General features: G+C 38.2%; 1 protein-coding gene across 7 annotated transcripts in view; it reads left to right on the top strand.

The window, feature by feature from the left end:
• Positions 1-14,210, top strand: part of SP140 (SP140 nuclear body protein) — a 78,482-nt gene that overhangs the window by 52,737 nt on the left and 11,535 nt on the right. For all 7 annotated transcript variants that reach the window (XM_082631032.1, XM_082631036.1, XM_082631035.1 and 4 more), the window contains 3 exons: positions 8,180-8,245; positions 9,888-9,968; positions 13,168-13,236. In XM_082631032.1, coding sequence (XP_082487158.1) covers positions 8,180-8,245; positions 9,888-9,968; positions 13,168-13,236 — 216 coding nt within the window. The remainder of the gene's footprint in view (positions 1-8,179; positions 8,246-9,887; positions 9,969-13,167; positions 13,237-14,210) is intronic.

Here is a 14,210-nt window from a genome sequence, read left to right as displayed (position 1 = left end):
TACAATGTGGCTGGCTTTGAAGATTAAGGCAGGGAGCAATGAGCCAAGAAATGTGGGCAGCCTTCGGAAGCTGGAAAAGGTAAAGAAATGAATTATCCCCTACGGCTTCCAGAAAGGAACAGAGCTCTCTGGATTCTTTGATTTTAGTTCAGTGAGACTTATATTTTTTCAAAAATTTTGTTGTTCTTAAAATTTTAAAATATATGCTCTTTGTAAATTTTGATTGATGTATATCTTTCCAGATTTTTCTATGCATGTATTAACTCATTTATATCATATACTAACATATTATATCATAAATCTATTCTTACTGTTACATTTCCCTTAGTTTAAATCAGTATATCATGCACAGACATTATAAACATTTAACATTTTGCCAAACTTAATTGTAAAAAGTTTCATTTCATTCTGCTTTAATTTGCATTGCTCTCATTTTTGTTGTGGTCGAGCACTTTTCATTTGTTATTCGTTGTTTGTTTTCCTTTTTCTAAAAATGGCTGATGAAAATAAATAAATAAATAAAAATGGCTGGTGTGTATGCCTTGCTCAGTATTGCTATCATTTTTTTTACTATGCTGAACAAGCATAGGAATATATATATATATATATATATATATATATATAAAATTTTGCCTATGTATGTGGTTAGTATTTTGTCTCATTTGATGTTATTCTCTTAGGTTTGTTTATAGCATATTTTGTTCTAGAGAAATTTGAAAATTTTATGTAGTAAAATCTATCAGGGTTTTCCTTTATGGCTTCTAGGTTTTGTTTACAATGTACAAAGATATTTTCCATCTCAAGATTTTTAAAATATTTATATTTGCTTCTAGAATATTTGAAGCACTTAGTGCTTTTAAATGCTTAAATCTATTATTCACATAGGATTCACCTCTTTGTGTATCATGTGAGATAGTAATTACAAGGAATAACACCAACACTTTTTTTTTAAATTGAAGTATAGTTGATGTACAGTATTATATGTTACAGGTGTACAATATAGTGATTCACAGTTTTTAAAGGTTATATTCCATTTATAGTTATTATAAAATATTTGCTATATTCCCCATGATGTACAATACATTCTTGTAGCTTGTTTTATACCTAATAGTTTGTACCTCTTAATCCCCATCCCTATATTTCCCCTCCCCTCTTCCTTCTCACCACTAGTAACCACTAGTTTGTTCTCTGTATCTGTGTCTGCTACTTTTTTGTTATATTCGACTACTTTGTTGTGTTTTTTTAGGTTCTAAATATAAGTTATATAATACAGTATTTGCCTTTCTCTGTCTGACTTATTTCACGTAGCATAATTCCCTCCAAATCCATCCATATTGCTTCAAATGGCAAAAATTCATTCTTTTTTATGGCTGAGTAGTATTCCATTATATATATATATATATATATATATATATATATATATATATATATATATATACACACACACCACATCTTCTTTTTCCATTCATCTGTTGATGGACACTTAGGTTGCTTCCATATCTTGGCAGCGTAAATAATGCTGCTGTAAATATTGGGATACATGTATCTTTTCAAATTAGTGTTTTTGTGTTCTTTGGCTATATGCCCAGGAGTGGGATTGCTGGGCCATATGATAGTTCTATTTTTAGTTTTTTTAGAAACCCCCATACTTTTTTCCACAGTGGCTGCACCAACTTACATTCCCACCAACAGGGTAGGAGGGTTCCCTTTTCTCTACGTTCTTGCCAACTTTGCTATTTGTATTCTTTTTGATGATAGTCATTCTGACAGGTGTGAGGTGATATCTCATTGTGGTTTTGATTTTCATTTCCCTGATGATTAGCGATGTTGAACATCTTTTCATGTGCCTATGAACACCAACACTTTTTTCTTCATGATTTTAATGCCCTTTTGTGCCTTTTCCTGTATTCACAGATCTGTGTCTGACTCTACTCTGAAATGCTGGTCAGTTTATTTTTTTTTAATAGGTCTTTATTGGAATATAATTGCTTCACAATACCGTGTTATCAAGTCAGTTTAATTACAGTGCTTTAAAGTAAAATTTTCTATTCTTACTTGTTATACTTTTTTTTAACAAAGAAAAAAAGTAAAAAAATATAATAAGAAGCAAGAGAAAAGGAGGTTTCAGAATTTCAGTAATTCTGGCTCCCTCACTGTGCATGAATTTTAGAATCAATCAAGATTTCCTCTTAATACCTCCCCAACTGCATTGGAACTTTGAAAATACATTCAATTTGGAGATAAATTTGGGTAGAAATGAGGTTTTTACATGGAGAATGAACTACTCATTTATTCAGATCACGTTTTATGTCCTTCAACAAAGTTTTAGTTTTTTAAATAGATCTTGCACATTTTTACTTTCCTTGTCAGCTTTATTGAGCTATAATTTTCTATAATAGCACTCATCACTGTTAAGGTATGATTGGATGAGTTTTAACAAACTGACCTCATCAATTCTTTAAAATTTGTTGAAAGTTCCTTTGCATGCTAATTTATGTCAATATTTGTGAATGTTCTGTGCCACTTAAAAATAGTGTGCATTGAACTATTTCTTGGGATCTGGCCTCTCCCCATAAACAGTCTTTATCAAGCACAACTTTGGTGTTTGGTTCTTCTAAATCTTCTAAAGTAGCTTATATTCTTTCTATCAGGTTTATATTTAGATGTGGTAAGTTCTCCCACATGGTTGTGTATTTGCCTCCTCACTACTCTGTTGTTTTACTTTAAATACTTTGAGGCTATTCATGACTGTATAACTTAGTGGATTTTTTCCTATTATTATTATACAGTGTTCCTCTTTCTCCCTATTAATGCTTTTGATCTTAAATCTCTCTTTCAGGGTGCTGATACTGTTCCATGAACTTTTATGTTTTATGTTTTTGATGTTTTTTACTCCCTTTGCATTAAGCCCTTTTTTGCAGCTTTGTTTTAGGCCTATGTAACAACACTTAGCTTTTTCTAAACTTCTCTGATAATCCTCATCTTTTAATAGTTAAATTTTATTTGTTTACATTTATTCTGATTCCTAATATATGTGGGCTTACATATTCTATATCACTGTTCATCTTCATTTTTCTGTGTTTTTGTGTCTCTTTCCTACTTTCAAATGGACTGAGATAGAATTCTATATTCCACCTTTTTTCCCTGCTGGTTTGGCGATTAGAGATAAATTTCTGTAATCTTTTTAACCATGCCCCAATCCCCAAAGATGACAAGGATCTTAGTATGGATTCACTACATGTTGACCGTCCATCTCTACCATTTAGCTATTGTTTAACATTTTATTTTCTTTTAATTATAATTTTGAAACTATTAATATTATGATTTTTGCAGTTGATATTTACTTAAATTAAAATTTTAAAAAATCATTTTATGTACTCATCATTGTTTCTTTTCTTTGATTTTGCTTTTTGTCTAGCTGAATTAAATCCTTTGGTTCTTTTAGTGCGTGGTCTCTAAGTGGTAAATTTTTCAAGTGTTGTATGTGCAAATTTGTCTTTTTTTTTGATAGACCCAAGGTTAAAATTTCTAGGTTGACTTTTATTTTTCATTAGTAAAGTGTTTACTACATTGTCTTCTAGAATCTGTTTTGTGACTGATGCAAATTCCTCTTTTATTGTGATTGTCATTTCTTGGTAAATAATCTGTCCTTTCTCTCTAAAAGCTCTTTCTCCAACACTGAATCATGGAAAATTTAAATTTAGAGAAAACTTGGGAGAATTTTACAGTAAACACCAGAATACTTTAACATAGATTCACAATTAACATTGTACTATTCTTGCTTTATCAGATTTCTTTCCATCTATCCATTTCTCTATATATCCACTAACCCATCTTCAAGTTTGAAACATTTCAAAGTTGCAGATGTCAGTACACTTCTCCCCAAATACTTCAGCATGTACATCATTAACTAGAGTTCAATACTTGTTTGCAAGATAAAGTTTATAATGAAATGTACAAATACTAAGTGTACCATTGATGAGTTTTAATAAATGTATTGTCCCATGTAATCCAAATCCTTATCAGGATACAGAACATGACCATCGTCCTGGAAACAACCCTTATGCCCTTTCTGGTATATCCTTATCCCTCACTCATCAGTGGCAACCACTATTCTTATTTTTTTCATGATAACTTAATTTGGCTTTGTATAAAACTTTATATATGATTTTAGAGCATGTTCTCTTTTGGTGTGAGGTTTATTCCACTCAGCATCATGTTTTTGAGATTTATCCATATTGTTGAATATATCAGTAGTTTGTACCATTTTGTCACAAAATAGGTTACATTGTATGACTATACCATATTTTGTGTATACTTTCTTCTATTGATTGACACCGCAAGTGTTTCCAGTTTGGGGCTAATATGAAAAAGCTGCAATGAACATTCTTGTAGAAACCTTTCTGTGGCTCTATGCCTTTATACCTCTTGTATAAATTCCTATAAATTAAACTGCTGAGATATAGGCTAGGTGCATCAGTTTTTTTGTCTCCCTAAACCCACATAGGGGTTAGTAATATGGCACACACAAGCTGTGCCCAAGTTGAGGAATACCCCCAGTCTTAGAAGGGGGTTACTAGCAAACCTGCACGAAACTTATCCATGAGGGATACCTTATATTATTAGCTGGAATTTAAGAAAATTTTACTATTCTGGAATATTTCTAAGGAGGGAGACATTTTTTTATATTGGTCATGAAACAAATCTGCACTCTGACGTGGAAGGCTACACTATCTCTAGCTTCCAAAGCTGTTAGCTGTTCAAACATCCTTGAAAAGATACTCTCAGCCATGTGGAAATGCCACAGAACAACCCTCCCCCCGCAACAAATTCACTCACACGTCAGATTCTGGCAAATTTCCCCATGAAGATACCATTCCACCAGCCACACTGATTAATCCAACCAATGGAGGCTAGGACAAAATCCATTCAATTTATTTCCTGCTGCATTTAATGAATTTCATAAACCATAAGTGCCTTAGGTCTCTAATGACCACCCCTAAGGTGTAATTCTCCACGTTTGCATGAGAGAGGCAAGTAAATGCCTGGCTTTCACACAAGAAGTACAATCCCAAGGGCACACATGGTGCCTCTGGAAGGGAAACATTTACAGTGGTTGAGGTCCCCTAATGGGACATACATCAGCCAGGGGGAAGGTGGACAGTATCTCCAGGGTGGGCCCCTGGCCAACTGTAAGCCTTAAAGTTCCCAGTTCTGTTCATTGCATCCAGTCCTTGATTTGGAGGGCAGATACTTCCTGAGGACAGTCCATCTGATCTGTCCTCTTTGTCCATGACAGCAACCAGATGGTGTTCATTCTTCACCCCCCACCATAGAATGGCTGAGAATGGGGGTGGGGGTGATGTCCGGAGGTATTCTGCATGGGATATGCAGACGCTGGGACCAGCTCCTTTTCTTGTATCTGGTGAATAGTAGATTCCTCATCTTTGTAGTGGGAGAGCTGTACCAAGCATTTTCCTTCTGGAAGAAGGATTCAGAGAAGTTCTGAAAGGTGGATATTATTAATGTACCTCCATCCCCTGTACCTTCTAGAGCTTATGGGATTCCCTCCTCAGATGCCTGGAGTTTTCTTCCTTCACTGCTGCAAAATCTGTGTGTAACATTCCAGTGGCTGGGACTTCGTATTTCTTTCCCAATCATTTCTTATTCCCACTCAGACCTTTCATTCAGAATAGTCAGATACAAGTGGGGCAAAGGCACTTTCATAAAATAACCAGAATTAAATCTGAATCCCTTAGGCCCTCCAAGGCTGTGCCTTCCAGGCTGGTTGGGGAAAGAATGAGGCATCATTCCCAGGAATGTTCAAACAGAATCCTGGATTTTCAGAATTGCCCTATATAATACCATTAACCCCTCACCACTTTTGTCCTGATCATTATCCAGGAAGGAGCTGATCCCTTTCTGGAGACAGCTACCTTCAGTAACCAAAGAGCCTTACAGAGGTGTATGGACAGGAGATGAGGGATGTGGGTCAGATAGTCAGTGCATTGTGAAGAGCTCTTTTGTTAAACGGCACATCATTGTCAGACTGCAGTGGTCCAGGCAGCCAGGCTCAAGATACCCATGCCTTTCTAGGGTCACAATGGTACGGCCAGGGTCAGCTGGTCTGTAAGCGGAAGTATAGACCATGTTGCGGCACCACCCATAACCCCAAGAGCATCTTGAAGCCTGGTCAGGCAGGAGCAGGTAGAGGCAAAGCCCCTTGCGATGTGGCTCCCCCCCACGTGGGACAAATGGGTCAGCTTCTAGCAGGAGTCACGAGCCTGGAGATCAGCCATAACCCCTGCATCAGAATCATGATGTCAGCATCTGTCAGTAAAGACCAGGCACCTGGGCATTCCCATGAGGGGCCCAGACTGGTCAATCAGCACCACGGTTCGTTTCTACAATCACTGCCTCAGAGATCGGTGTCCCTACTCTGCCAGTCTGTAGTTTTCCACATGGCCGACCAAGCATGTAGCTTATGTGCAAAAGCCCAGTCATCTGACTTCCGCTAACCAGAGGAGTGACCACATCTGCTTTGGTTCTGCCAAGCTGGCTCTGAGGCCAAACAGCCACAGTGGCCCAGTGGACTTTGGCTGTCAGCTTAGCCAAGCATCAGTGCACCAGGCCCAGGCCTCTGGGGAATCTTGGTGAATGGAAGACCTCAGTGAGGCTGAGATTTACTTCAGGCTGTGAAGTAGAATAGAAAGCCAAGGTGCCACTGGGGCAGTCGCTGCATTCTCTTTTTTTTTTCTTTTTAAATTGAATTAATTGATTTACAATATTGTATTAGTTTCAGGTGTACAGCAAAGTGAGTCAGTTATAGATATATATTTTTCAGATTCTTTTCTTTCTTTCTTTTTTTTTTTTTTGCGGTACGCGGACCTCTCACAGTTGTGGCCTCTCCCGTCGCAGAGCACAGGCTCCGGACACGCAGGCTCAGCGGCCATGGCTCATGGGCCCAGCCGCTCCGCGGCATGTGGGATCTTCCCTGACCGGGGCACGAACCCGTGTCCCCTGCATCAGCAGGCAGACTCTCAACCACTGCGCCACCAGGGAAGCCCCCAGATTCTTTTCTATTATAGGTTATTACAAGATACTGAGTATAGGTCCCTGTGCTATACAGTAAATATAGCTTGTTGTTTATCTATTTTGTATATAGTAGTAACTGTTAATCCCATACTCCTAGTTTGTCCCTCCATACTCCTTTTCCCTCTGGTAACCATAAGTTTATTTTCTATGTCGGTGAGTCTATTTCTGTGTTGTAAGTAAGTTCATTTGTATCATTTTTTTAGATTCCACATATAAGTGATATCACAGGATATCTGTGTTTCTCTGAGTTAATTCACTTAATATGATAATCTCTAGGCCCATCCATGTTGCTGCAAATGTCATTTTGTTCTTTTTTTATGGTTGAGTAATATTCCATTGTAGAGATATACCACATCTTTATCCATTCATCTGCTGATGGACACTTAGGTGGCTTTCATGTCTTGGCTACTGTAAAGAGTGCTGCTGTGAACACTGGGGTGCATGTATCTTTTTGAATTAGAGTTTTCTTCTTTTCCGGATATATGCCCAGGAGTGGGGTTGCTGGATCATATGGTAGATCCAGCATTCTTGAATAGAGCATTTCCATTTGAAGAGCAAGGCTTTTTGGCCCTTCCTGCCTTGTAAGTCAGCACTGAGCTACTTGCCCAGCACCAGTGGTCTTCCCACATTCACACATCTTCATATCACACACAAGAAAGCAAAACACAACACAAAATCCACTCTGTTTCCTTAAGTCCTCTGGGAATTTCAGGCACTATATTAAACATAAGTGAGAAGGTTTGTGTTACAACTGCAAGAATACAGAGATTATTTAATGGCAGTTCTCCATATTAAAGTTGAGAATGCCTCCCAACTTCAGAACATTTGAATTTACATAAAAACACTTGAAAAGGGAACAAATTGATATTTGTTCAAGAGAAAGTCATCTCCTATAGTCTCCAAATCTACGCAGGGTAAAATACAGCTCAAAGTCAACCTCACACTGCTACACTGGTAGTTAAGAAGTTTGCCCCATTCTTGTGAACTAAGGTCTGAAAAAAATACTTGAAAACTACTGATATATAAGGCTTTGAGAATTATATTTACAGCTCTAAGTAATTAACTTTATTATGTTTTTTTTAAGAAAAAAAGAAAGGGCATTCCTGGACAAGAGTAAAAATTAAACGTCAGAGAAACATACATCAAAAAGGTAAGCAGCAAAGTGAAGTAGTCACACCTGTTCAGTTTATAAGGCACTGCTTATTGTCTTCTTGCAGCCTGCAGTCTCTTGAGGACAATAATAGTTTCCTAGCTACTATGTCAGTCAGGATATAGGCCAAGACACTTTAATAAAGAGGCCCCAAAATACAGTGGCTTCAACAAAATGGTTTATATCTCACATGTGTAATCGTCCAGAGCTAAATGCTACCGAGACACTGCCATCCTCAATATGTGGCTTCTTTCCTAGGTCAAGAAACATTAATTTGGAGAGATGTTCTAAAGGCTAAATGAATAAAGCAGACTGTATGTGTATATGTGTGCATGTATGTGTGTGTTAAAGAAAATATATTATAAGCATTATTTGTTTTTATATCTCTATAAATCCTTATTTATACATATTTATCCATCTATATATAGAGGGAGACATAGATATAGATATATAGGAAAATCAGTGTCAGTACATCCATAAAAATATATGCAGTAGTTGAATTTGGTCATTGGAATATAGGTGTTTACATTTACAGTTTACATTTTTATTTGTGTTTTTTAAAGGTATGTGTATATACTCAAAATATTAAACATGTTCAACTATTGTGATGGAAAAGTGTCATTTAAACAGTAAAATATGCAAAAGAAAAGTCTAACAAGTTAATTGTGGCTATCTCCAGATGGTGATGTTTCATGCAATTTTTATTTTCTGAGTTTCCAATAACGTGTATATATTACTTCTAATCAGACCCCTGAAATCTTGTTCATTTTAGTAGTGGTTTAAGGAACAACTTTTCTCTAGACAATGAGGGCTAGACTTCATTTTCCACATGATTTCCGATTTTGAATTACTAGATCTATACAAGATTTTAGAGTCCAATTAAAATTTATTAATTTTCACTAATCTATGTATCTTACATTCTTGCCAATTTACATGGCTGCACTATTAGTGAATGTGTATAATATTGTTCAGAAAGAAAGAAAAAAGTGGTTGCTTCCATTTTAAGAATGCTTATTTTCAAAACACTAAATATTTGTATTTAATCATTATGACATTTTCATTTAGGTCTATGTGTCCATACATAAATTCTAAACCACTTTTTTCCAAAGTATAATGAAATCTTGTATGTACTTTAAAAGTGGTCCCTCGTAAGTAGAGAATGCTCTGGACCCCTGCTTGAGATCCCTTGCCATAACTTTCTTTCTTGTCTGAGTGTATAGTGCAAGGGGGTTCAGAATTCAAACCCATATTCCCTCACTTGCTTTCTTTTTTTTTTTGATACTTCTGAATTGAACTCTTTTCAACACATGTTCAGTGGTAGATTGATACGTTTCTTATGTATTTTTACAATTAGACAGCCATAAGTTATGGTATTGTACTTTGTAATACACAGCTTATAAAGCACTTTCAAAAACCTTTAACACTTGATGTTCTGTGATAATATAGAACAACAATAGTATGTCTATGTTATGGAGGAAGAGACAGGGACAGAGGTTTAAGTGGATTTTCCTGGGTTTCTGGCTCCTAGTTGATGTTTTATTTCCACTATATTATACCCTCTCATAAAATTCCTCGCTTGCTTTTCGTTTCACATGTCAGCTGCTGTTTGCATAACTCTGTCTTTTCCCCTGCCTACCCCTAGACAACAGCAACGCTGCTGGCCAACTGGCCTCGAGTAGAAAGAAGGTGAAAATGCATGTGCAGGACCCTGCCAAAATCAGCAGTAAGATTGTTTGTGCCACTTCTATTTTGCCCTGGGGGTCAATAGAAATTTTGCTAAAGTTTTGAGGAACACAGGTCTTCCTTAATTTTTTACTAGTCAAGCTTACCAGTCAATTTGAGAGCCATGAAATCTTTAGAAAGCAACCCATTTGGAGCCAGGATTGTAAATTGTTTGCATTTCTATCATAGCTCTTCTCTGCCCAGGACCTAATTTTGTTTTCCTCTGAGTTTTATCTGTTTTTCATGAAAATTCCTTTACCTTGTATTATTGGTTTATTAAAATGGCTAGTTTTTATAAATTGTAAACAGAAAGTAAGTTCATTCTCTCATTGCCCTTTCAAATCTACCTTCTAGATGAGTTTTTCCTATCTTGGGCAGGTCATAGCATTTTTCTGTTCCCTTTTCACAGGAACAAGAGTCTTTTTCCAGTTTTGGGGGGTCCTTTCAGGCCTGGTATTAAAACTTAAGTATTTTCTCCAATTCAAAGCACCTCCCTGCCTTCTGCCTGAGCAAGCTTGGTCTGAAGCACCTGCAGTGGAGAGGTGGCATAATCGGGGTCTTCTCTCATTCTCTCTTGGCCCTACTCCCACTCAAGAGCTGCTGGCTTGAGCCCATTCAGGATTGGGGAAGTGGATGAGAGAGGAGAGATAAGAGTGTGGAAGTGTCTTACCTGACAGGCACAGCTGTGAGATGACACTGGATAAGGAAAGTGCACAATCACTAGCTCTTTCCTCTACGAGATGCTTTCATTAACTCCACAGTGAGGGAAGAGGCACCAGCTTGACTTTTTTGGAAAGAAATGTAGCCTGGATATGAGTGAAGAGCTAGGGCCGCCATAACCTCTTCCACTAATACTTTGGATGGTCGCATAGGTGGTTCGGTGCATTGCCTTTGGACGTAGGCTGTGAAGTAAGGTGACCAACTCGACCCGGTTTGCCCAGGACTTTCCAAGTTCTGCCACTGAAAGTCCTGCATCCTGGATACCCCTTAGTCCTGAACAGACTGGGGCAGTTGGTCACCCTTTTTGGCACTTAGTGAATTGTTCTCAACTGCTGGGACTTAGTTCTACTGAGATTTTGAGAAAACAGTATTAAATTTTTTTTTTTTTTTTTTTTTTTTTTTGCGGTATGCGGGCCTCTCACTGTTGTGGCCTCTCCCGTTGCGGAGCACAGGCTCCGGATGCGCAGGCCCAGCGGCCATGGCTCACGGGCCCAGCCGCTCCGCGGCATATGGGATCCTCCCAGACCAGGGCACGAACCCGTATCCCCTGCATCGGCAGGCGGACTCTCAACCACTGCGCCACCAGGGAGGCCCGAAAACAGTATTAAATTTAAAATTGTCACATTTACTTCTAGAGGTTAATACCAAACACAACAATTAAAAAAAATAACCTTATATTATAATCTGACTGCCATAGTATTTATTAGGGTTTGTTATGGCGTTTCAGTGTTATTAAATGGGTACTACAGCCTGGGGACACAGAAATAGTTAAGTCCTGCTTTGCTCAGCCAATCTGTTTTGAAGGTAAAATACAATGGCGCTATATTATGAATTAGTGGGTTTTAAGCTCCAAATCTCCTTTTACTAGAAGCTCCAAAGAAAAGACTAGAATGGACTTCAATGTATTTCCTTTTTCTCTCTACAAATATTAGGCCTAACAGATTTGATGAAAGGTAAATCCAACATACCTACTATCCAGGAAAGATATAACCAGAAGCAACAGATAGAGACAGAGAACAAGAAAGAACTCTGCATTTGCTGGACTGTCCAAGGTTGTAATCAGAGCTTTAGTGCCAAGCCAAACTGGACTATGGGAGAGGCAGGCATGAGATGTCTGGATCTCTTCTCACTGGGCTGTGAGCATGGACCTTTAGAAGAGGAGGGAGGAATGACAAAGAGAACCAGAAATATCCTGGTCTTCTAGAGTATTCCACCACTTTGGCATCTTGGGTGAGAGGAGGTGCGGAGAGCCTCAGAAAGCCATACCTGGGTGGGTGACCTGCTATTGCCTGGTGAACCCACCTTCCAGATGGAGGAAGTGAGAGGGAGTCAAAAGATTAACCTGCCTCTTTAAGAACTGCAGTTCTGTCTTGTTAGTGGTTCTCCTTAGCCCATGGCTATACTATCCAAGTCTTCTACTTTCGTATGTTTAGAAATTTCTTTAAGTTTTAAGATTTCTTAAACTTAAGATTTCATAAGTTTAGAAATCTCTGTAGGCTTCTTGTCTGAGATTCTATTCTCTTGTTAAGTAACAACAGGGTGACAACTTGCAAAGTTGTGACTTGTTTGATCTTCTGATAAGGTCTAATCATCAACATTTGTCCCATGAGGCCATTTTGATCTTGAGGAAATGAAAACCCTCTCAGTAACTGCTTAGTCTAAAGACCAGAAAGTGGGATTATTTTTCCAACCAATGCGTCCATTTTGGGTTTGACTGAAGGAAAGAGCCTTTTTACTTTGCTGGTCTGATATATGCTCATAATCTGCTTGGAGTTTGCAGCAGTTAGGAAGGAGTAGTCTGGAAAATATTTCTTCTTGGGGTCTGTATTACCCCACCCAGCACCACCAGATGGCGGTCATTTGACAGTAGGCATTGAACACAGAAAGCAGGAAACGAATTTATCTTCCTACCTTAGAAAATAAGACACATGTGAATGATAGCAAACATACTGAGATGCATATCCACAGTCAATTAACTTGTAAATAAAGAACATCCTCTGCTGCAACATCTACTGAGTCAGTCCTTAATTACTATTTGAAATCAAGGTTTTGGAGGACTCAGTTCTACCCATTCTCTTGATTAGACTTCTTGTTAGTTTCTTCGATTCTAATATCTTTGTCTAAACCCAGGTGGACAAAACTCTTGGTCACATTACTAAAACTTTCAACACAAATGTACAAATAACTTCATTCTAGGTGATGTGCAGGACATGTGTCTCACCTGTGAAGCCCACATAGGGTTTCCCTTAACTCACTTCCTTTAATTGTACATTAGTCGATGTACAATTGGCATCTATTAAGCACTCAACACATGGCTGCTTGAGACATAAATAAAATGCTGATTTCTATTATTTGTTTGTTTTACTAATGTGGGACAATGAAAAGTAAAAATGAGTCTAAGATTTGCCATTTAATTCTTGGTGCTTAAGGACTAGGCATTAAATATTTTTCTTTGTGCATTATTTTTTCTATTTTCTCAGGGAGAAAGAGAGGCAGACAGAGACTCCACCTAACTCATATGACAGAGCCCCACAGAAAAAACTTAAGAGGTAAAGAAGAAAAGGGGAATACACTCTCAATAATTATGCAGCTCATTTCCTGTGCTTTACTCTGTGTTTTTACTGATAAATCCATTTCCCTAATTGCTTTATGTAGCTTTACTAACTGTTGGAAAACGTATATGATTTGGTCCATTTTCAAAATGTGTATGAAAGAAAAAGAAGATAATTCCACAAACAAGTAACTTGGTGACAGATCTAAACCAGACCCAGTGGGTCCAGGGGCTACCACAGTGATGCTGTCTTCGCTGAACTGATAACTTTCAAGCTGGAAATAGCCTGCTTTCATATAAAGGGCACATATACAACCCACACATTATTTAGCAGACCCTTTTCCTGCTACACAGAGAGTCAGAAGTTGCACACCACGGGTGGCCTGGGGTGGTAGTCAGAAGTCTGTCATTCTCTTCTCCTGAGTGTGTGGGCTTGGACCTGTCACTTGACAGCTTTTGCTTCAATTTCTTCATCTGTAAAGCAAGAGAGTGAATTAGGCCCACACCATCCTTCTCAGTTCATCCCAGTTCTACTAGCCTACTACCTCAAAACTGGACCATGGACAGCTCCCCCTCTTCCCATCATAGCTCTAAAACATTGGCTGGAGGGTCAGCATCAGTTACACATCCTCCTTGAGCTAGTTTGAAGACCTTTCACCCCTACTTCTGTGGAATCAGGTCTCTAGCAGCCCTCCCCACCATGCAACTTGCAGATTATCCTAGAGCTTCCTGAACTCCTCTTTCAGCTAAGGAGAAAGCCGACGTGAGGGAGAAGTGAAGCAAAGCAGAGAACACAAAGAGAAGGCAGACGTCAGCTCCATTAGGTTCCCCCATCATTATTCTCTCTCTGCTCACTAACCAGAGCTCAAGTAGGGAGATGCAAGTACAGTCTCTCGCTTTGTTCCAGCTACCTAACTGCAGTGAAATAGTATAACTGGAGGTTCACTTCAGAACATGATGCAGCTGTATGTT

This window comes from Mesoplodon mirus, assembly GCF_964341445.2.
Source record: "Mesoplodon mirus genome assembly, chromosome: 8".
NCBI classification, from domain to species: Eukaryota; Metazoa; Chordata; class Mammalia; order Artiodactyla; family Ziphiidae; genus Mesoplodon; species Mesoplodon mirus.
This window is presented reverse-complemented; position numbering and strand designations above follow the sequence as displayed.